At 40.0% G+C, this 23,250-nt stretch overlaps 1 protein-coding gene across 1 annotated transcript; it reads right to left on the bottom strand.

The window, feature by feature from the left end:
- Window positions 1-13,341: 13,341 nt before the first annotated feature.
- On the bottom strand, window positions 13,342-22,847 carry amotl2a (angiomotin like 2a). Its single transcript, XM_066665637.1, has 11 exons — window positions 22,609-22,847; window positions 21,070-21,863; window positions 20,775-20,967; window positions 19,300-19,444; window positions 19,085-19,174; window positions 17,087-17,382; window positions 16,779-16,978; window positions 16,583-16,684; window positions 16,304-16,470; window positions 15,778-15,960; window positions 13,342-15,514 (listed from the first exon to the last, which is right to left on the bottom strand). Exons 2-11 carry the CDS (start codon window positions 21,783-21,785, stop codon window positions 15,420-15,422), a joined length of 2,187 nt encoding a protein of 728 aa, XP_066521734.1. The 5' UTR covers window positions 21,786-21,863; window positions 22,609-22,847; the 3' UTR covers window positions 13,342-15,419.
- Window positions 22,848-23,250: the final 403 nt, after the last annotated feature.

Consider the following 23,250-nt stretch of genomic DNA (forward strand, 5'->3'; position numbering starts at 1 on the left):
TTCTATAATCTTCACAGAAAAACTAAAATGAAATGAAACATTAAGGAGGCCAACATGCTCAATGCCAAACATGGGCTAAAGGCCCAAGAATTGTGAAGCAATGAAACTACATTCTTCTTACTTGGAGTTTCAATACCTTTGGGATGTTTTCAGATTCAAAACAATTCCAACTTCTGAACGTGACCGCATTAATGTTGATTTATTGTACATGTAGTCTAATGTATAATGAAACCCTGAAATTCTTAAACAGTTTTTTCAGACATATACCATCCCTGTACCATTTCAGTGACCTTATGCTGTCCTGATTTTATTGTATATTTGGCCTCACAGCGACTGTGGTCCAATGGCAAAAAACACATCCCAAAATATCTCTCAGCGCGATTGTCCGGAGGAAATTGGGATCAGAGGAACAAATGTTCCAGGCTTCCTGTCTGGCTCCAGTCCAGATCACATTCCAAGGGCCTCCATCAATATTTACACAAGACATTCCTCCATATTCCCCCTTAAAAATCACTAGCATTAGTCTTTCAGCATTTGAACGCTAGAGGAACACGCATACCATGGCATAGGTAATTTGTCTTTGCCTCACTCGTAATTAGCTCTTTCTTAGGTGTAACAAGTCTTTGGATCTTATTGGATATGAAAAAAAAAATCAGTGTGGGTTTTCCCCTGGGTTGGAGCATTAGATGCAAATGTTACAACATGACAAGAGAGATTTTGAAGCATTGGCCTTCCATATTGATTTTGCACAACAAAGCGAGGCCATAGACAAATGGACTGTAGCTCATCCTATCCGTATACTCACTTTCAGGTTTGTTTTAAGATAAAGAGCTAGATATTGAGATTTTTACACAAATAACTACTGTCAGATCCTGTTAAATGTACAAATTAGAATCAATCTTCAAACTTGCATTTTCCCCCAAATAATTAATTTAAATATGAACACAATGTGATTTGATGTAATGTGATGAGACAGCTAATTAATCTAAGATTACAACAATGGATATAATCTTTCATCATCTATTTCCGACATGGCCTGAAAGATTGCAAGTGGAAATCTGCAGAAGCCCAGTACATAAACTACATGTCTTGACTTATGGATGACATTTGGGGTAAGTGGAATATTTTTTAACCTCTGATTTGAGGTGAAAAACTAGCATGTTTTTTTTTTTTCATACATGTGCTGAATGAAGTAATAAAATCAGTATAGGTGAGGGCCCCTCAAGTTTAGAAGCATGACAGACCATTTTGGATGTGAAAAGACTCTAAGCACTGACAACAATCCATGGGCTTTGGCATCATGTTACTGTCACATTTCTTTGAGGGCATTACATCATTTGGATATCAAGGCTACTTGGCAGCCTCGGGGTGATGCGTGACCCTAAGAGTTCTAGCCATTTTTCCGCAGGGCCAATGAGTTATTTCTGTCACCCCCACCACCACCCCACACCCCTCCCACACACACACACACACCAAAACCACACACCTACTACAGCCCTTCAGAAAGGTGTCTCTGCACAGCTGAGGCATGCACCAGCCTACTGCTATCAAAACAAATCACATTCAAATCCTAAAACCACACAATTTCTCCAGCTGTGTGTCTATTCTGGTCCGAAATTCACAGGGAGCTCAAGTCTGATTAGAGAGGAATGATATGAATGGAATGATTTTGGAGGACATTGTCCATGACATTACTTGCACATAGATTAGGACAGTGTGTTTAATTTTGTGCGGCACACTGCAAAGGAGCAGGCAGACGATAACCCCAAACTGCTATCAAGGCAGTAAACAGTCATTCACTGTGGAATGAACAAGTGTTGTTTGCAGGATCAAACCTGATAAGCAGCTATAAAATGATAGCCCTGTGTCCATAAACCTGTTAACAACTGTTGTGATGTATCGTTGGTGATTGAAAACAGCTATAAATCAGGACGAGTTCCTTATTAGATTATCCACAAGTAGTCCAGTGCATTTCTAAAACAATAAAAAGCTGAACTGAATATAAATTGACTTTATAAGGCACAAATTACATTTGTATTTATATTTAATACCAACGCTGTGCCTTGGTACACATCAATAAGTCAGTATTGGGAAAAGTATTTTATCCACAGTTCTCTGGAGGAATACAATGACTTCTACCCAGCACACCAACAAAATTCATTATTAGAATACAAGCATAGAACGCAAGGACTGTATACACAAATCAACCACAACATTATAACCACCTCCTTGTTCTACACTGTGGATCCACTCGTAACACACAATAACGCACCACCACTTTGTGTGTCACTGCAGCACTTAAAATGATCCAGCACCCAAATCATACCTGCTCTCTGGTGGTCTTGAGGGAGTCCTAAGCACTGAAAAACAGGGTGAAAGCAAACAAAATGTGCACAGCAACAGATGGACTACAGTCTGTAATTGTTGAACTACTGCTCTTGTATGGCCATTAGAGCTGAGAAAATGGACACTGAGTGTAGAAACAAGGAAATGGTCATAATGTAATGGCTAATCGATGAATAAGTTTATGGCCAAAATCAGATTCCAAACCAGCGTTATTTAGAGCTTCTATATTCTTTAACCTGTAGACAGGAGTAGTTATTTATTTATTTATTTATTTAATCTTTTTCCCATACCAACATGTCATCTCAAAGTCTCTACTCTAAAAAATGGCAACCTTCACCTTTTTTACTGTAAAAAAAAAAAAAAAACCCAGCAGAGGGCTGGGTGATGGATGCCAGATTTTTCCCGCAGGAATGCTCCTTTGCCCTACTTTCACAGACAGCAATTTATCTATGAATGAATTACTCTGCGAGCTTGAGAAGTGGGAGTGTTGCTTCATGTCTGCAGTTTGCACAATACTGTATTGCATGCAGGAAATCCTGACAGCTCCTGTGGGGAAAGCATCAAACCAAAATGTCACCAGCAATTATAATACAATGCCCTGTTATTTGAAATGAAAATATGTGAAGAGCAGGTGCAGTTAGCAGTAATCCCATGAGTAATGTGATTATGGGAATCTTTGAGGAATTTAAGGTGCTATGTATATTTTTTTCATATTTCATAACTTTACATAAATGTCTTCTAAATATTTATCTGTCGAAATACAGAATAATCTCTATTCAGTAAGAGGGGTAGCAAACTTAAGAAACATGAGAACTAAAGTGTATGAACTTACAGTTTGTTTGTAAAACTTACAAAGTTGATAGCATGTTTGAAATTTCAGCAGCATGTCTCTACAGAGGTGTGGAAAAATATAATTTGATAGGATCGGTAGAATTGTTTACCATTAACTTACTATTATCATCATTATTATTATCTTGTGTACACTAAGATACAGTACAAGCCTCAGTGCTTGCTCCTGTACAGCTCCAGTGAACCCGTTATGCTGTGGGGAGCAAGAGTATGTACACAATATGAATGCTATGGCCTTTTCAATCAGCAGATCTCAGCTCAGTTGAAAACCTGACGGAGGCATTGGACTACAGTGCACTCTACCACCATCAAAACTCCACCTGAGGGAATCCTTTTCTTTTGGAAGAATGGTTTTACATCCCTTCAGTGAAGTTCCAGAGAGAGAATTTATCAAGATATCTGTTAAAAGATGGAATTTCCTTTTCTCTCTCTGTCTCTATATTGACAGTCACTTTTTTCTGACAAACTGTTGTAAGACAGGCCACCAACATGTGTGCACTAGTAGGGCTGGCATCTAGCTGTATAATTCATGTTTTGACCCCAACAAGAATTGCAGAGGAATATTTGTTTTTCTGTTTATTCAACATTCAACATTTATACTACTGAGGAGACACAATGATTTATAAAATAGCAGCTTTCAACAGGGGAGACAAAAAAGAAAAAGAAAAAAAAAAAGAAAAAGAACATTCCAAGCAAAATAAAGCCTGTCGGACATGTGACCTTTAGGCCTTCAAACCTCATCTTTTAAAATGCTTCAGATTCTCCACAGGGCTCAGGAAGTTTAAAGGGTGCTGTGGAGACAAGAAAAATACACACCTCAGATTTCTCACAGCACAATCTGCAGCAAGACACATAAATATCCTTCAGCATGTGGTGGAGTTTTTCATGCGGCCAGTAAAATGCATGTGCGCATACCACTCATGCCTCTGACCACACATGGGCTTTTGTCCATCTGTGGAACACACAGTTCAGAAAAATATAACATTAGGGTTGTTATATAAAAGTTATATAAAATCTTTTTGCTTCACATAGTTCTCTCTCTCTCTCTCTCTCTCTCTCTCTCTCTCTCTCTCTCTCTCTCTCTCTCTGCTGCACATGCAGAAAAGTGTGAGCACAAATCCTAAATATGTGGCAACATGCCTACTCTCACCTGTCATGGTTGGGCCTTAGCAGAGTTGTTGTGAAACAGAAATGGAGAACATTCCTGTGTGTAGAGGTTATTGCATAGCCAGAAGAGAGGCCTGTGAGGGTCACCATGCTGTTGTTACTTATCACTGGAAGAATCAAACTTAACAAACATTAAATCAATTAAAAATATCACTTTTTTCATTACTTGACTTTAGACACTAGATTTAGCTGATTACATCTGAGGCCAGTGAAAACAATACATCTCATTTTCATCAGACTTTTATTTTAATGTCCAATAATTGAGGAACTGATTGCTGTGCAGGAAAATAGGCTCGGAATATTACACCCATTGACACTATGATTTAAAGGCAAAGCTCATAAAACACTCTACACTTAGGAACCTGTCCCAAGGTCTTGTCAGGTCATTTGGAGACTACAAATCATATTCAAGCCTATAAATCATCAAAATCATTCTGCAACTTCATTGTTCATGCCCACAGAGCAGCATACTACTAGCACAGTGTCAGGAATCTGTTTTACGTGAGATAAGGAGGGAGAATATTCCTCCAGCTGGCACTCATACTTGGCTGTATGACTGTGTTCACTTGCTTGTTTCCACAACAGCAGATTAGCAACACGGTAACAATGAATACAGGTATGTTTGACTAGTCAAGGTGTGCATTAAATGGATTTTGTTTAAATCTATTATATTGAAGATAATGCAAGAAAAAAAAAGGTTCTTGTTTAGAACTTCACACAGTGCTGACAGTAATTTCATTTACTAAAACTATTACTCAGCCATGAAAACAATAAAAGTATATTATTTAAAAAAATTATTTACTGTTTATGACATACAATTAATACGATATAATATGACACAGTGTTTTCTTGGCCGTAACAGCTTCTTCTCTTCTGGGGAGGCTTTAAACTAGATACTGAAATATTTCTGAGAATTTTTTGCCATTTAACTACATAAACATTTGTGAAGTACAGATTTGGAATAGTGAGTGTGTGATAGTGAGTGTGTGAGTGAATGTGTGAGTGTGTGTCACCTTGTGATGGACTGGCGCCCGCTTCAGGGTGCGTCCCTGCCTTGCACCCAGAGATTCCGGATAGGCTCCGGACCCACTGCGACCCTGAACTGGATACAGACGATGAATGAATGAATAATGGGGAAGTAAATGATAAGTTCTGGTAAACACACCACCCCAAACATTCAAATAGATCCACTGCTCCAGAGCTCAGTGCCCAGGAATTTATCTTAATTTAGCCAACCTTTAACATTTCATTTCATGCTTTTCAATGAAGATTACACAATCATATAAATCCACAATGGGTGCACCCTAAATTAGCTACATTTACTAGCAATAACATCTACATCTACAAACATTTGGATATATAGAGCCTACTATAATAATTTTGCTTTGCAATTTATTAGTCAACTTACTTTTAGCATTCATTGTTTTTGTATATTATGTATTAGTTATGTAGAAATAAAGAACAAATTTAGGTTATATTTGTTTTTAGATTCATTTCAGAGTTTTGATATGAAATAAATTGTATTATTTTTGACTGTGTATCTGGATCAAGATTATCCTTTGATAATCCTTTGATAAACTGTTTAGATTTTTCACTTGATTGTGTAGTTTTGTACTTGATTGTCTTTCCTGCATATGACAGTGTAATTCAAAGTGCTATATATGCCAGAATGAGCTTCACACCACTTAGATGTCACGGCTGAGGCAGGACAGGCATTGTTGTCGCTTCCTGTTACCTCTCATTCTCTTCTCACCTGTGAGAAAAGACGTGTCTGTCTGGAGAGGCCTTGAGTCAGAGACGCCACACCTTCAGGCTGTGGAGAGCCACTCTAGAGGGAGTTGGTTTGAGGGCAGATATGACACACAGTAAATTGTTTTCCAACCACTTGAATTTTCCAAGAACAAGCAATTCATTTCGCAAGAAGGGTTTTTTTGGGTGCTTTTGGTATGTAAATATATACTCCACTTGGAGTGGTTAAGTGCAGATACTGTAGGGAAATATATTGCTGTAAATTACTTTTATGATCACATTATGTTCCTATATATTACACTATTTTAAATGCTGTACTTAGTAGCAAGTGCAATACAGTACCTATTTTTTAGAAGGGAGATCATAGAGAGATCACAATAAGGCAATAAATGTTTACTTTACTTCTTATAGACAGACAGATTGACACACACACTAGATATCTGGCAAATGAAAGTAGTTACAGCTCTAAAATGAGACCTTACTTATGTGCCAGGAAAAAAAAAGAGGAAAAGGAACAGGGGGCCAGTGCATTCCAGGAACGCTCCAAGCAGGAAGTTTTGGAATCTCCATGGCAATCGAAGCAAAACACAGCTCAGAACTGAGCCGTTTTTCCGAATATTTCTCACTAAAATCTTGGACAAAAACTATGTGGAAAGGCCAAAAACGGGGGCCCGGGCTTTGCTATTTTCTCTCTTTCCAGAACCACACAGTCACTTCAGAATCTTTACAAATGTTGAAATTGTGATAATAATGATCCGTTTCAATACAAGGAAAAACCAAATTAAATTATTTTGTCATGTTATTTCCAAATTAATATGACTGGGGTAAACAAGTTTATTTAAGTTAAAATTGCAGTGGATGCAGTTGTGAAATATTTTGTTTTAATGAGAGCCACCATTGTTAATTATTTTCATTGGAAAACTACAGATATTTTTGGAACATGCCCAAACTCTACAAATTCTGTAGAATTTTAAGGGAAAACTCGGGTTGCTGAAACAAGCAGGGCATAAGCAATGAGATTGCCTAAACATAACCTGGAATATCACATGTAACATACACAGAGATGTTTAAGCATTGCTCAGCAGCCTCAAAGGGACAGCCTCTTACCTAGAGTGTGTTTTTCATCTACCAAATCAATCTATTTCAATAGGACAATATGCTACGTCTTCAAAAGTTTGTTGAGACACATCACAATTAGCGAATTCACCAAATTTTACGTGCCCCAATAGTGGACATATCCACTCAAATGTGCACCTTTAGTAAAACATTTATACAAACTAATATAACTGAAATAGGATACAGCTGAGCATGAGCTTAAGCTCAGTTGCTCATAGACAAATATTAGCTAGAGAGTTATAAATTGCTCTGGCTGTGAAGCAATACAACTGTATTTTCTGTAGAACTTATCACCCAATATTCAATCCTAGACATGTTCCAGTGTCAAGTATGAAGCCTTCATATATAAAAAGAAGCTAGCTGCAAAGAGGGAACAAACTCTGTATTCACCTTTGTTTTCAGAAATAAGATGATCATGTATCTACAAACATTTGGTCAACCAAATGCTTCAGGCATGCAAGCGCTGAATGGTTTCAGCAGTTGATATGTCAGAGTCCTAATAGACCCATCGCTGAACATGTCCAACTAATCACAAGATGAATATGTGTGCAAACGGTATGCCAGCCCATTAACTGACCTTGACACATGCCGGTTTTACCTTGTTCCCAGTGGATAGAACAGGGTGAGACATTCCTCAAGTGGCTTTTACCTCCATTACCTTCAGCTTGAGCTGAGAAAAGTCGCACCCGCTTGCTACAAGCAAACCCACCAGCTAGGAAACTTCCAAAACATTTAAGGAATGTTAACTTACACCTTTTGAGAGAAACACAATAGAAAGAAAATATATAGAGTGTAAAATGAGAACCAGTAAGGAACATATGCCAGCCGATCACTAAACTAATATGGGAACTTCTGTGCCCAGGTATGCTAACAATGTTTAGATATTCATATCCTATAATATGACCATCCAGCCAGAGGTATTACATAATGACTTAAGCTAAGACTTCAGCTTGTTCTATAGGAAATGGTAAAACTAATAAAAAATAAGGAAAACACTTCACTAATCCTAGCAGCACCTTTTGTAGCATTTCAATATGCTTAAAGCAGCTAGATTAGCAAATCTAGATTAAACATGTTTTGTTTTTTAATAATTTTAAATGACATATTAACATTAATTTATTCTGTAACACTTGATCGTGAGTAATACACTAACGATTCCTGGCAGAGCTGCTTTCTATAACTAGGCCTATTTTATATTTTCTTTCTTTATTGGTCAGGCAACCACTCTTAGACAATGATCAATACACATATTCCACAAGTCCTCAGATCTCAGATTCTAATTATCTCAGATTCCAACCATTTGAAAACAAAAACTGGTAGTTAATTTTTTAAATTATGATGTTATTTCAACTCCAGCAACAACAGAGTTTGAATGAATGCATAAACCTGGAGGCCATTAAGAAAAATTCTGATTGGTTTCTACCCTAATATAAACAATATTATTTCACCTAAAATTTGACAGTGATAGTCAGGAATGACAACAATACGTGCAATGTTTAAATACATCAACCATAGCAATAGTTACTTTTTTCAATATTGAAGAAATCTTCAAGCTCAGACGACAGAGAAGGCACATATGTTTTCCCACTGTTGTAATCAGACTTCCAGTCTCTATGTTCACATTTCAACATTCGATTATTAAAGACAGTGTTGTTCCTGTTTGTTCCATGTGAATGTCTTCTGGATGATCGATGGACTGCCCTCTTATTACTAACTCACTTAAGCAAGGCTTCAGGCATGAAAAAATATATCTCTTTACATATCAGAATACTGATAGTTGAAATACAAATTCAAAGGTAATTTCTTGTAATTTGATTATACTGGGTGTGATTCCTTAAACAATATATTTAAATGTACCCAGCACAGTATTGGGAGTGCAAGTTTTTACAGATAAATGCCATTCAAAGAAGTTAAAAAGGGAGGAAAAATGAAATGGTTCAGACAGATTTCTGCTGTTAATCACTGGAGAAGTTTCAACTGTCATAAAATAGCACATTAAGTAATATGTACAGTTTTGTCCAAAGAACAATAAAACAAATAACCCCTTATGCTGTGGCCTCTTTTGCTAGCTTATTTGAAAAATATGACCAAATAAACTCCAGCTATTTCCTAGACTTTTCCTTAAATTTCATCATTGCTGGATTCAGACTGATATATACTGATGTGCTACTTTTTTCCTGTTATTTTTGCAAAGTGCCTCTTACAATATCAAAATGAAAATAGTACAATCCTGCCTTTATAAAAAGTATACTTGAAGTTTATTTTATTAAAGGAGCAATTTGTAATACTGACACCAAGCGTTTAAAATTAGAACTATAATACAGTTTCAAAACAGTGGAAAGAGCGGTCTGCCTCTTCCCCCTCCTCCTCAGATGTGAAGCTCAACCAGGTTCCAGTTTGAGGAAAACTGGGCAAACAAGCAAGAGAAAGTTTATGATATTTGGACCGTAATAGCTATGAAGAATGTGCCATAATCAACATATATACTCAGAAGTGTGTCCATCATTTCACTAAAACATCTACCTATGCAAGAGAAAGACAAAAAAGGGAACAAGCATTTCCTTGTATTTACAAGTCTTTACTGTCCAAATCCACCTTAAATATTTAGACTAGACAAGGCTGGTGTTACTTGTCGATTTACCTATCCACAATAAATTTGATTTAGGAGGCAGATCTTTGCTTTTTATTCACAATTTTCATAGTCAAACATTTAGTCCCCTTATATGTCAGTTTATGAGTCTTATTGCCATTATTCCCCAGCTTCTTGAATTCTGTTCCAGAAGAATATAAAATCAAACAAATGTTTATATGTTTGGTATCAGATTAAAATTTGCTCTAAGCTACAACACAAATATACATGTATATATTTTATGTATTTATAGCCAAGAATACTAAATTATAATGTTCTTGAGTATATCTTGATTAAAGATTAAGTAAATGTATTCTCTGAACATTATAATCCCAAAATTATAATCATACACTGGATAAGATGTAAAATATCCATTGCCAATCCAAGGTTGTTGTGGCCGTTTTTGATCAGATCAGCAACCAGCTATCCTTAACAACTACGTTTACTCAATGAGCCCAGCACGAGTACCCAAACCACTCACTCTATCACTAGCTCTTCACAGGCGTCATCAAGTAGGCACCTCCCATCGTCTGTTTTTCGCTGAATTAAGCCCACTATACCCCCAACAGTAAAGTCTGGTGTCTCAGACCCACCACCCCTCCAAGCCAGCTTTACAGTCCTACCTTACCCTTTACCATCAACAACCATAAATCCACACTGGCCTCCTTGGTGACTAAGGCTGTACCTAGCCCCACTGGCACTGTTAAGACATGCTCAGTGCCACAGGTTCCATGTGAACATGTCCACATACTTCAGCTCCTTCCATTCGAATGCTTCATCTACTGCATCCTAAAATTGAACTGTTAACTCGATGAAAGAAACTATCCATTTTCTTTCAGAGTACAGCACCATGTCTGGCCTCAGTGTAGTTTAGTGTCCCCCTCACGCACAAGCCTAAGCATTTTATTACTACAGCTACTCGTCAATGCATTAACCTCTAGGCATTTGCTGTCCAACAAACATAACACCTAATTATGTCTCCATGTATAATGTCCCTGTGACAAACTAAAATTGCAAGCCGATACATTTTGCGGTGTTGAAAAGGCCTCGTAAAATGGTCCCGGCAAAAACTTAATACGACTGGCCTCCATCACCAGGAAATCTTCCACTTCTCTACATTCTCCCACCAAAGCAACTGGCCTTGTTTTGCCTGTGACGCTGCTGTTGTGAACCATGCCTCCTCTTCCTGCCCGTAAATAGATCTAGTCATCATTTGCCTTCTCTCTGGTAATCATCATCAATAGTCATCATTTACCTTCTCTCAGGTAATGTGGCTGTACTAAAAGCCTTCCACAAATCACCTCTTTCGCATTGTACTTGGCCAATCACATTCCTTAGCTCTAATGAGCTTCTGGCTACCTGCACGGCCACTTTCAGATTACATTTCCTTCTTGCTTTTGTGACTGGCGCTTCCGCTTTTGCAACTGCATCCTTCAATCCTGACAAAATCCTCTCACGACTCACCTTTGCACATTTAAATTCCTCAGCTAAACTTTTTGGTAATCTAGTACCACCCTCCCATCCCATGCCATGCTATTTAAACACTGCAACACCCTAGCCACTTCCTTATGGCTGTGTTCATAACCCTTTCAATCAGGGTCCGAATTATACAATGAAAATTGGGCGAATCAATTTTTTCTTCAGGTCATAATGGGAAACCAGTACAGTGCAGGCATGTGCTTCAGTAAACAGAAGTCTTACAATCCTTAGAGTATTGCTTGTTTACTGTAACATCTGCAATACATTAATGATAAATCCATTACACCAGCTAATGTGTCATGTACCACAATACAACCTTTGTAGTCAGTGGTCACAAATAATATATTATAAATCACACAGTGCCATTGGTTACTGCCATACAAAATTTAGGCCTGTACTTAAACTAACATTTAAAGGCATAGACCACCCAATAATCTAAATCTGTCAGCAGTGGCTCCACACCCCACAGACTATCCCAAGGGACACGGTCGAATGCCTTCTCCAGATCCACAAAACGGTGATCAAAAAAGGTGGAGGGCCCATGGGAGAGTGGACCCATGTTGCTTCTTTGAGCTAAGCCCAGCCGGTCCCCATGAGTAAAAGTCTGACCACCAGGCGCTCGTCGAGGAGCTCCTCAACCAGGCCTAACTCCAGGGTGGGGCCCTGGTATCCCTACTCCAGGCAAGGGAAGCTGTTTCTCTAGTGTACTTCATCAGGGTCTTGTGGATCACTCTTTTTCACCTAGGACCAATTTGCCTTGGGAGACCATACCAGGGGGGAGAAGATTATCCTCATGCAACATCTCCCTGCCTACAACCCACTTAAAGGCCCTAATTAATACCTCCAATGATAATGGTGAAATCGTAGATCCAGTCATTATAACTATTTCTAATTACTGCCATGATGTATCAAATTCCCTGGTACAAAAGCAAAACTGAATATCCTCAAAGTAACTTTATCTGGCACCTCAAAAGCTTGAATTCTTCCAGCATTAGCCAAATATAATTGTGTTTAATGTATCACTGATAAGTACACAAAAGGTAAAATGTAAGCATACCTGCTTATTTTTTAGTTTAAAAGAAGTATACTAATAGCACACATTCATTTTTTGTGTGTTCTGGTGACTGCAAACCATTAACACTGAAAATTAACCATACATATTTCAGACACAGCAAAAAACTTACTAGGGTATCTATTATGCGAAATGTGTGCTATTATTTGTCATTGTACAATGTACAATGAAATTTGTCTTCTGCATTTAACCCATCTGTGACAGTGAACACACACCGACTAATGCACTAGGGGCTGTGAACACACTCCCAGAGCGGCATTTGTGGGTGTGGTACGCCTCACTCGTCCCCACCCTCCCCAATTTTCCTGGTGCCCACATGAATGGGTCTATATGACTGAGAGTCTGTGAGTGACTGACCCAGATGGACGAGTTTTTTTGTGTCATTTATATCTAATGTCCAACATTCAGCTTGTCATTTTCAATGGGCAACACTATCAAAAAAAAAAAACTATACTAAACTGAACACTGAACCTTAAATCATGAATGAACATGATCAAAAATGCCATACCATTGCAGTGTGCTATTAGCAATGATGAGTAGATACTGCTGATGTACCAGAGATACAGGTTGGTTGCCAGAAGTCAAGCAGCTGGCAGAATAGTTTTCCTGCAGTAAGGTAGTTTTCTTCTATGCAGAATTAAAATACCATTCATGGCAATTGAAGTACCCAGATTGAACAAGTATGTACAGATTTGCACTTGTGTTTAAAAAAATAAATAATAGTAAAACATCAGTGATTCAGAATGCAACCACTCCTCCTTTCCTCTTTCTTTCTTTCCTATTTTTCATTTCCCATTCATCTTTTTTTTAGGGATAGAAAATAATTTTTTTTGCTATAGTTTGGCAAGAAACAAACTGACCACCACAGCATTTTTGAAAACGTATATATATATATATATTAAAGTTTTTATTCAATTAATGAAATGTTATTGGCATACAAACATGTCCCATTCCAGAGGTTCACAGCAACATCCAAGTATGGGTCAACCAGTCTTAGCGAGGCATCTACACTCACCTCACTAGTTCGCAAATTTTCATTATATAACTTATTTTGTAATGCAAATCTTTGGCATTATGTTTATGTCACTAGATACTATAAAAGGCACAATAATATACAAAATATATTAACATCTTTTCTTTTCCAAACAGCCCTTTCTGTAAACAGTCCAAGGAGAGAGCGCAAAAAAAGTGTATCTATGTGTATATATATATATATATATATATACACACACACACACACAGGAATATAAAAGCATGCCTCCTCTACAAATCATTGACCAGCAAATTCTTTGTGTAGGAGAACAGAGAAAAAGTAGCATTAAGTGACATAGAGGAATATGGTGCAATAATGATTACCCACACTTCCAGTCTAGAGTCACTCTGAGAGAATGTGGCATACACAGTCTAGATCAAATAAGAGTAATTTGTTAACCCTTAGTTTACCATTTCAGCCAATGCAGATCTTGACTTTTCTTTGTGAATTCACATCACACCGTCTCAGACAGTCTTTTGATCACAGAAATGTATGTCTCTGAAGTTAAGACAGTAACATTTTTATAATACTATAATGTCACCCACAACTTTGTGGTGTTCTTGTTATTACAGCTAATAAAATGATGAAACATCGAATATGGTTAAGCATTTCCATGATGCTGTGTGAACTGCTCTGCTGTTTTGAAGTTGATGGTAGAACCAGCTACCGTAGTTGTGTAGAAATAAATAGCCCCACAAAGAGAATAGCAGCATGAATGCCAGCCATTTCAAACAGGCCAGGGGTCAAGCAGATAGCCTTTTGCATCGAGCCGGAGCATACCACCATGAAGTGATGCGAGAAGATTAGCTCCAGCTTGTCAGTGAAGGACATAAAGGCATGCTGGGTAGCTGCTGCTAGAGGCACAAAATGATAATCTGGCATTTGAAGCATCAGCCCCTGTCCATCCAAAGGGTGACACGTCTCATAAGCCTCACTAAAAGAGACAAGTATGTGCCCAGCAGCCTAAGTCCACAAAAGGACGCTTCTCATTCCATTGCTTAAAACAGGGAGAGAGAAGCCCACTGCCAGCCAATTATAATAAGAACAGCAACTGTAATGTTAATTTAGTCAAAGGGAGTGTCACAGTTCAGTCAATCAGTTTTCACTCAACTATTCTGGTAAACTGTAATCCTAGGTCTACCACTTTTAAACTACAGTTGGCTACCCGCAAATTTTACTATTCTTTTTTTGACTTTTAAGGGCAAAGCAGTTGCAACTAATCATCATCTATATGGAGAATGACCAAAGTTAGCTGTTATGTCTGTGCATTTGTCCAGGAATGCAGGATATTGTTTTACAAAGAACTGTATACTAAATCAGTTATAGAAACACTGCCCTTGGTTCATCTTTCAAGGAAAAGTGTATCAAAAACAGTTTGATAGCAAAAAAGACATTCAAGAGTTCTCTTATATACCTTCCTCCCCCTTCCCCCTTCTCACATACAATAACACTCCTCAAAGGAACGGAAAAAAAAAACCTCACTCAGTCCAGCAGCAATTCTTATAAATATAAATACAAGGAAGTAAAAGGAAACTCACATACATTTTATATATATATATATAAAATCACACACACACACTGTTTGTGTTCATGTCATATCACAGCAGCCTCTTTGACTCTTTGAGCAGAGTTACTGTACAAGTACCTCAGATTCAAATTTGTGAGGCAAGCTGAGAGAGTTGCCAGAAGGGTTGGATGGCAATTGATGTATTTTTTTTTTTTTAAGTCTAGAGACACAGTAAAGGGAGCTCAGCTCTCCTCTCTGCACTGAGGAAAGTCTGTGGTTGTCTCTCTCGTTCACCACCTCACCTTACATTTTTGGAAAACAGACTGGCTCCATAGGTAACAGCTGTCTCAAGCACCATTAGAGATGAGAAAGTCTTGCTTAGCAAATCCTGTGCAAGTCACAATATATGGACATCATTGAGCCGCATGCCATTTATACATATTGCAGAAATTGACTGAAATGTCCACTGTCTTTAGATGAGTATCTCCACCACTTCGCTGTCAGTACTGCTGTTGCCCTTGGCTGTGAAGACTGGAGTTTGAGTTTGCTGCGACTCTGTACTACAATCTGTAACATAAAAACATTTGAAAATGTGATCAGATAACAGTGTGAAAAAACCAAAAAGCTTTTACCCAAAGCCTGGCCTAAGTAGTCTGAATGGAATCAGAGTCCAAACCCCTCTACCTTGCTATGCAAGTTACTATTTAACCATGTCTGTTTCAAAAGCGGAAACATACAACCTCTTTACATATTAGCTCTGTGCTAATGCCAGAAACACATTTTAAGGTGACACTTTAACACAGGGAAAGAGAGTCTGGGCAGATACACACCAGTAAGGGATGCAGGTTTAGGTTCTTGGACAGTTGGTGCATCAGAAATCTGCTGTGTGGTATTTGTTTCGCCTGAAGGTTCGTCACACTGAGTGCTGCAGTCACAGCTCTGGGCCTTGGAAAGTGAATGGGGTGAAGGAGGCATTATCGCAGCCACTGTCTGGTCATCTGAGAGACTCTTCCCTGCCAACATAGTCAAAAAAAGAAAACAGTTTAATTACCAGCCCTAACACATACACAAATACTTCCCTGCCACTAGCCCACCAGGACACACATATATGTTCCCCTATAGACAAGCTCTATCTATTCTGGAGCACTTATTCCAGCACATGGGCATAAAAATGCATTCCAGTTCACAAGACTTGGACCTATTTGAGGCGCACTGCCGGCAGCTTCACTGACATTATTTCGGATGAACACATTCTCTACGGGCAACTATACATAGTTGTCTACTGAAGGAGCCACCAGTTGTCAGGAAATTTTTCAGGCAATTTTAAGCCTGCTTTCCTGACCCCTAATTCCTCACCTTTGGGCCGAGACGTGTTTGTGGCGCAGACTGTGCTGATTGAAGGGACGGATCGGGCAGGCCGCAGACCGGTGAGATCGGCTCGTCCCTGCTCACGCCGTGAGCGCTGCTGCAGGACTTTAATGACAGCATCTTTCTCCAGCAGCTTGGCGTACAGAGCTCGGATCCTGAACAAAACAAGGAATGTTAGGTATATGTACTAGACAGTTTGCTTTCCCAGAACATTTGCAAATGAGGTGATGTTTCAGTCCTGAATTTAGTCTAGGGAATGTAAAATACCTGTTTTCCATCTCCTGATGCCTGTGGTTGGACGCTGGAAGCACCTCATTGAAGCTGCTATTAGGCGAATGCCTGGGTGAATGGTTAATAATGGTTGTATCTCTGTTTAAAATGAATAAAAAAGATAAATGTCAGTAACAGAACCCAAAGCTTATATCACAAATAAACATAATATATTTATTAGCATGTTATTCACCTTTGTGCAGCAGCAGTGGCAGCGGCGTCCATGGCAAACTGACGCATTGTGCTCTCCTCCAGATACTTTTGTTCCCAACGTGTGATATCAGCTTCCAGAGCTAGGATGCGCTCTTCTTTTTCCCTCAGCTGTTGCTGTAAAGAAGAGTTGCTCAGGCTGGATGATGTGCTGCTGCTCATTTGCTGGCCTTGAGACTGCCACTGATTGAATGACAAGACAAATTTAGTCTGTAAACCTGCCCATCATCGTCCAAGAAATATCATTATTACAGAAATCATACGATGCAATCTCATGGAGACCAAGTTTACCTGCTGTGCCCTCAGACTCTTCAGCTCATGCTCCAGCCTTGTCCGAAGCTTCAGCTCCAAGGCCTCTCTCTTTTCGCAAGCAGCCTGCAGCTGAGCCAGGGCACTCTGTAGCCTCTCCACTTTTTCCACGTATGCTCTCTTCTTCCGCAGTTCTTCCTCAAGCTGCCTGTTCCGGGTCTGAGCGGACACCAAGGCCTGCTCCAGGGCCTCCCTACGCCTGCACCATTCCTCTCCAGAAACCCTTAAACGCTGCAGCTCACGCTCCAGGCACTCTCGCTCACGTTTGTGCTCCTCATCTATGCATCAAGAGACAAAAAGGGGAAAAGTAGTTAGGACCAGTGTTTTCTCACAATGCTGTTTCTCACAAAGTTGGAAGCATTTTGGCATGTGTCCTCTCTGAAATGGACTATGTTGCAGTGAATGCAGCAGAGACAAGTGAGCATAGTTGTTAAGAGGGCCACAAAATGAATAGCCACACTTAAGGTCTAGGGCGTGCCCAGTGCATTCTCTGGGCCTCAGCTTCATTCTAACAGATTCTTGTGAGACAAACTTCCCCACAGGAGACAGGGACAAAAGAGGACTGCCTGATTTACACATGCTCGTCTAGGCCATAGTAGGAGTAGCTGCATATTCGTTGCTGTCCTTTGACCCAACATACCAAAGATCCGGCCAAATTCCCAGACTACCAGAGTGGCCAACTGAATTACAATTTGGTATGCCGAATTCCACAGCCCCAATTAGCACTTAACATCTCTCAGCAATGGGAGAACACACTTCACCTCCAGTGGCTTGTTTATTCCAGTCTGAATGCTTTGCTGAGCAAGAAAACAAATTACAAAGTCTTAATTCTTCAACTCCCTTCAGTACTCAAGCCTTGCTTATACAACCCAAAATGCCGGACAGGAATGGAATGCAGACTTCCTCTTATCCACTTGCGCACACAGGCGTGTCTTTATATCCAGTGGAACTCTGGAATGCCTTTGGGCCAAGTGGTAAACAAGTAATTCAAATACCTTTTCAAGGTCACAGAGTGCTAGCGTACATATTGCTTAAAAGATAGGAGACACTGGATCACATGCTTTCCAGAACTAACAATTAAATTCTAAAAAGCAGCAAGTATACAATCTGTAATTTCGAAACATTTCAACACTCGGCATTTTACATAAATGGGGGTTTGCTGCCTTTAAGACAAACATTTGAGCTCTTGAGGGAAACCTAATGCCATTATGCAACAAAGTAAGGCTCACTTTGAGCAGATTAGTTACCAATGCAAGGCCCAAATTAACATTTTTGTGAGAGGCTGTAATTTAGAGGTTGATTCAAACAATAGCCAAACTGCTTCAGTGCCATGAGCAACTAAACACCTCCACTGGTATTGCATAAAACCTGTTTACTTCATTTCTGCATACTTTAGCACCTCTATGGCCAAACAAGGAAAGACAGTAAGCCAGATCTTGCTTAAATCTGGAATGGGTGTCAGAGGCCTCCAGAAACGGGTGCTCAGGGCCTCTTTGCCTCAGTAGGGGGGCTGGGACACATACCCTAAGCATGGAATAGCCCAAAATACCTGAAAATATTCCAGGAATCCAGGCCACATTTACCAATGCTGTTAATAATGGCTTGCGCTCAAGTTCCGAGAGCAGCTCTCTCAGTTGGAGAAGAGCATGTTCCCCTCTGCTGGGCCTCAGCTAGCACAAACGAGCAACTACTCACACTGAACTCAACATGCCACTGTAATTTGTCACAGGAGAGCTGGCCTTTGCAATGCTAATGGGCTGCTTAATCTTGGAATGTGATATGTCAAAACAACAGCTTTCTCAGGAATCACAGCCATCACAAACATGCAGAACTGTGTTGGTGGAGGAATGTTAAGATATGTCATAATAACTTAAGATTAAAAACCCTACACAACTGTAACATTCAGGGCTTCGGGTTCTACAACAGATTAGGAGAGGGATTTTTTCAATCAACTAAAGCACAGGGGGAATTTTTACTTACTCTGCTCAGCTAGTTTGGCAAAGACGTGCTGGCTATGATCTTGATCTTCCATGGCTGCTCTCTGTTTGTTGGCTGCTGTTTCTAGGCGATCTAAAATAAAACATAAAAGTGGAAATTTGAATTCACAGAACTGAGGCCTCCATAGTGCTTTCTCACAAATTTTAAACCCATAGAATTTGTTGCAGTTGAGAAAACCTCTGCAGAATAGCACTTACCTCTAAGGTCTCTGTTGAAGTCATGAAGCCTCTTAATTTCACATTCAAGCTTGTTTCTCATGGTTTTCTCAAGAGTCTCTCTCTTCACAGATCCTTTCATAAGAGTCTCATAAGCCTCAGATATCCTCTGAATCTCCTGCTCCAACTTAAAAAAAAAAAAATACATAAGTCATTTTTTTTCTTTTTTAAAACAGACCACAAGAATTCCTCAGACGCCACCTGAGTGAGCTTATAGGAAGCTTCATGTGTTACACCTAAAAGGAATCTGGCCAGGATGAGTGAGAAGGGGAGACAGAGAAGAATGTGCTTGGCTGGTCTGCTCATTGTGCTTGCCCACAAGTGAATCACTCTCTCACAGAGCTCTTCAGGGACTGGGAATTGAATCAACATTCCAGAAAGAACACTTATGAGTCCCAGGTGTTTGCACATTCATCTCTCTGCATGGCAGGATGCCAAAGGCAAGCCAAAGGGAACAAAGGAACAGGACGTGTTGAAGACGTACCATTCACAGAGGCAAGACTGTATGCTATAGTTGCTCAGAAATGTGGGATCAGGAACCAAAGAACACAATTCCACATTTTGCTTTGAGGTGTTCAGGGTAATCAAGTGGCCAATCTGTTTAATGTAAACACAGCTATATTTTATCATTCCACACACAGCGAGAAGACACGGGTTTCTAAATGGGATTCTGCTTAGGGGTGAAAGTGAAAGAGGCCATTCTGTCTGGGAATCCACAGCTGCGGGGTTCACCCGTCAGCTGCAGGCTGCTCAGAATCCCCTCACCACTCTCAGACACATTGGGATGAGCTCTGACATCTGTTCCAAACGGTAGACAAAGACGACCTCAGAGAAACTCAGGGATGCAACCCCCTCCCTGCTTCAATTTATGGCCTATTGATCCATAGCAGTAAGGCCTGATCTATAGAATCCTCAACAATTATGGACAATGCCCTTTTTAGGAGTAAACTATAGATTTTCAGGACCTGACATGGCATATAAATAAACTGAATTAGAATTTGTTTAACATCCTTTAAAAAGGCAATGAATGGCAAAATTTCTGCATGTGAAAGAGGAGCCTGTGCATTGAAGCTTGGCTTAGGTAAACCCACTACATTCAAGAAAAAAATTGCCAATATAGACTTGGTTTCCTTCCTTAATTTACCATAACATTCCAGAATTGCAGTTGTACCCAACATTATTTTGAAGAAATTTCACTGAGTTACCAAGAAAGAGTACTTTTTAAATTAAATCAAAATCCTTGTTATCCCCTCCATTGCACACATTCCTACATAGCTAGAGAGTTAATCTCTTTGGAATGCAGCATTTGGCAGTGACTAGAACACTATGATTTCTTTCATCCACACCCATTGTAAGCCATTTTTTAGCTCAAAACAGGAAGGAATGTGAATAACTGCCTATTCAAAAGTGACTGACATTCTAAATGAACATAAAGCCAACCATGTGAGTTCTCTTACCTTCTGCAGTCTTGCTGCTTTCTCACTGTAGCTCTCCACTTCCCTCTTTAGCCTTTCGTTTTCCTTTATCAGCTGCTCCATTTGAGGATTTGGGGCTGTGATGCTGTAGCCTCCAACTATGACCTCCTGACCAGCAGGTGTCATTGTGGGCAGGGTGTTGTGTCTAGCCACCTGTGGCTGAGCTGGAACATACCTGGAACAGACATAAATGCGAGGTTAGGCCATTTTGTCAAACGACTATGAAGAAACTGATATGTAAATGTAGTGCACAGTGACTGAATGTTGCATATTTCACCTGTGGTGTTGGGAGTGGAAAGCAGGAGGAGCTTCTTTGTAATAGTGTCCATTCTCCTGTGAATGGCTCAGCATATATCCAGGGCATCTGACTGTAAATGGGTACTCTGGGGGTGGTCCACGCTGATTGGGCCCATCATTGATAGCAGCACCAGCATGGTTACCAGACAACTGGGGGTAACTGTGTGAAGAGCTCATGGGCATGCTGTCAGGGGTACCATTCCTCTCCAGGGAAAGCTGCATCAGGCGCTCGCTTAATGACCTAGCATGTTCCCGCTTGAGGTCCCATGTGCCCTGGTCTTGCTCAAGCCCCGAGTCTGCACCTGGGGTGTCCAGACCTCCCTGCTGAAGACTTGTCTGACCCCTCTGTGAGGCCAAGTACTGTGAGTGAGCCTTCGCCTCCTCATAGGTAGGTAGCTCTTCTGTATGGAGCTGGTAAAGGTGGCAGACAGGGCTTTCTGAGTGCTGGTAATCCCCCTGGTGCTCCTGGCCCTGGGGCTCCTGTCTTGTGGACATGTGGAGAAACTGTGATTCCTCCTGAGTAAGACTCTCCAAGGATGAGCGTGGGCTTCCTGCGCCACCGCCGCTGCCACTTCCTCGCAGTGCTTGTTGCTGGATGGCCAAGAGAGTGCGTGTGTCCGTTGGATTCCCATACCGCAGCTGCTCCTGGATCAGACGGTGCAGAACTGTGCCTGATGATTCCTCTGCAGTCCTCATCTTGGTCAGGGGCAAAGTTCAATTGTAAATAAAATCAAATCCTACCTTCTGAGTGCTTTTCTGACTTAACTGGTCAACCTGGGTTAAAAGAAGTAAAAAAAGAAAACAACTTAAAGTAACATTGTATAGGTCATAGTCTCAGAGTAAATTCATTTTAAAAATCTCATAACAGCCGCTTTGAATATCATGCTAAGAAGCAGATTATATATTTACCAAGGACCTGTATCAAATGAAATCCAACAAATATGCCACATAATAAACAAATCTGCACCAACACAAATACAAGCACTTCCAATGCCTGTGCATTTCCTAGGACACAGAAAAAGAAACACTCCAGCTATTCCTAACTGGAGGCTGTTTGACCTCAAGGCATTACTAGAGGGTGAGTGAGATTTCTGCACTCATTTGCGTCACTAATTTCCTGCTCCAAATTCCTCTCTATTGCCTCACCTTCACACAACTACTTTACTCTTGATTAGCCCAAATTGTACAACATTTGATAACGTTACAACTGGAATTTTGTATCAAAGACCCAACTACACAAATGTGGCTTTAAAACCCAACCACAAGCAGTTCAAGCATGAAGTAAAAAAAAAACAGCGCAGCACATTGGCACTCATGCCTTTGAATCCGAGCCTACGGTAAGGGGATTCACACAAGAGTGCGTCCAGGGGTGAGACCTAAGGTACATACTCAAAACAAACAGAAGAGAAACAATTCTCAAAATACACAGAAGAAAGGCAACTACTAATGGAATCCGCGAAACGCCATTCGGGGCTTTCGGGAGCTCAGTCCAAAAAGAAAAAAAGAAAAAAACTCTCACCAGTTCAGTGTCGCATGGCGGCTACAAATGAAAAATTAGGACGGTGATTTAGAGCTGGTAATTCTCATAAACAGTACGTTCCCTTAGGTTTAAGTCACGGAGGTTATATGTCCATTGGGTGCTATGGCGTGTTGAGCTCCGTGAGCTCCTGTAGCGGACAGAGAAACTGAACTGAGAGTGTGAGACTGTGTGAGTGTATGAAGAGAGCAGCAGGAGGAGGAGCGCTGTTAAAGCGCCGCCGCTCGATTGTTCTCGGATCTGGAATGTGAGGAATGTGAAGGCTGCAAGTCCAGGGGATTCACACAGGCCCCGCCCACTCCGCGCTGATTGGTTGAAGCAGCGGCTGGAGCGACTCCTGTGCCTGGGTTGTCTTTCAGTTTATGTTTTCTGTATGTTTTATTTATATAGATCAATTTCCTCTGTTAAAAAAAAACAGCTGATAAATAATCTAATAACCATGATATTACATTAAAGTATTTGTAGGTGTAAAGACCACTTTTAAATACGTATGCATAAAAAAACACTGATTTTGGAACAATATAACTTGTTTTGGAAAATAAAATATTCAAGATTATATAAGGCATTGGGTCTTTGTATATCTTAATCATATTAATTCTATATGTGCCTTTATTTGCTTATGTT

The sequence above is a fragment of the Hoplias malabaricus genome, chromosome 3, assembly GCF_029633855.1.
Source record: "Hoplias malabaricus isolate fHopMal1 chromosome 3, fHopMal1.hap1, whole genome shotgun sequence".
NCBI classification, from domain to species: domain Eukaryota; kingdom Metazoa; phylum Chordata; class Actinopteri; order Characiformes; family Erythrinidae; genus Hoplias; species Hoplias malabaricus.

Coding starts and splice junctions, on each gene's coding strand:
- amotl2a (XM_066665637.1), bottom strand. CDS start 21,785: ATGAGGACTGCAGAGGAATCATCAGGCACAGTTCTGCACCGTCTGATC. Junction 20,968..21,069: donor TTCCACTCCCAACACCACAG/GTGAAATATGCA, acceptor TGTCTGTTCCAG/GTATGTTCCAGCTCAGCCAC. Junction 19,175..19,299: donor CTTCAACAGAGACCTTAGAG/GTAAGTGCTATT, acceptor GTTTTATTTTAG/ATCGCCTAGAAACAGCAGCC.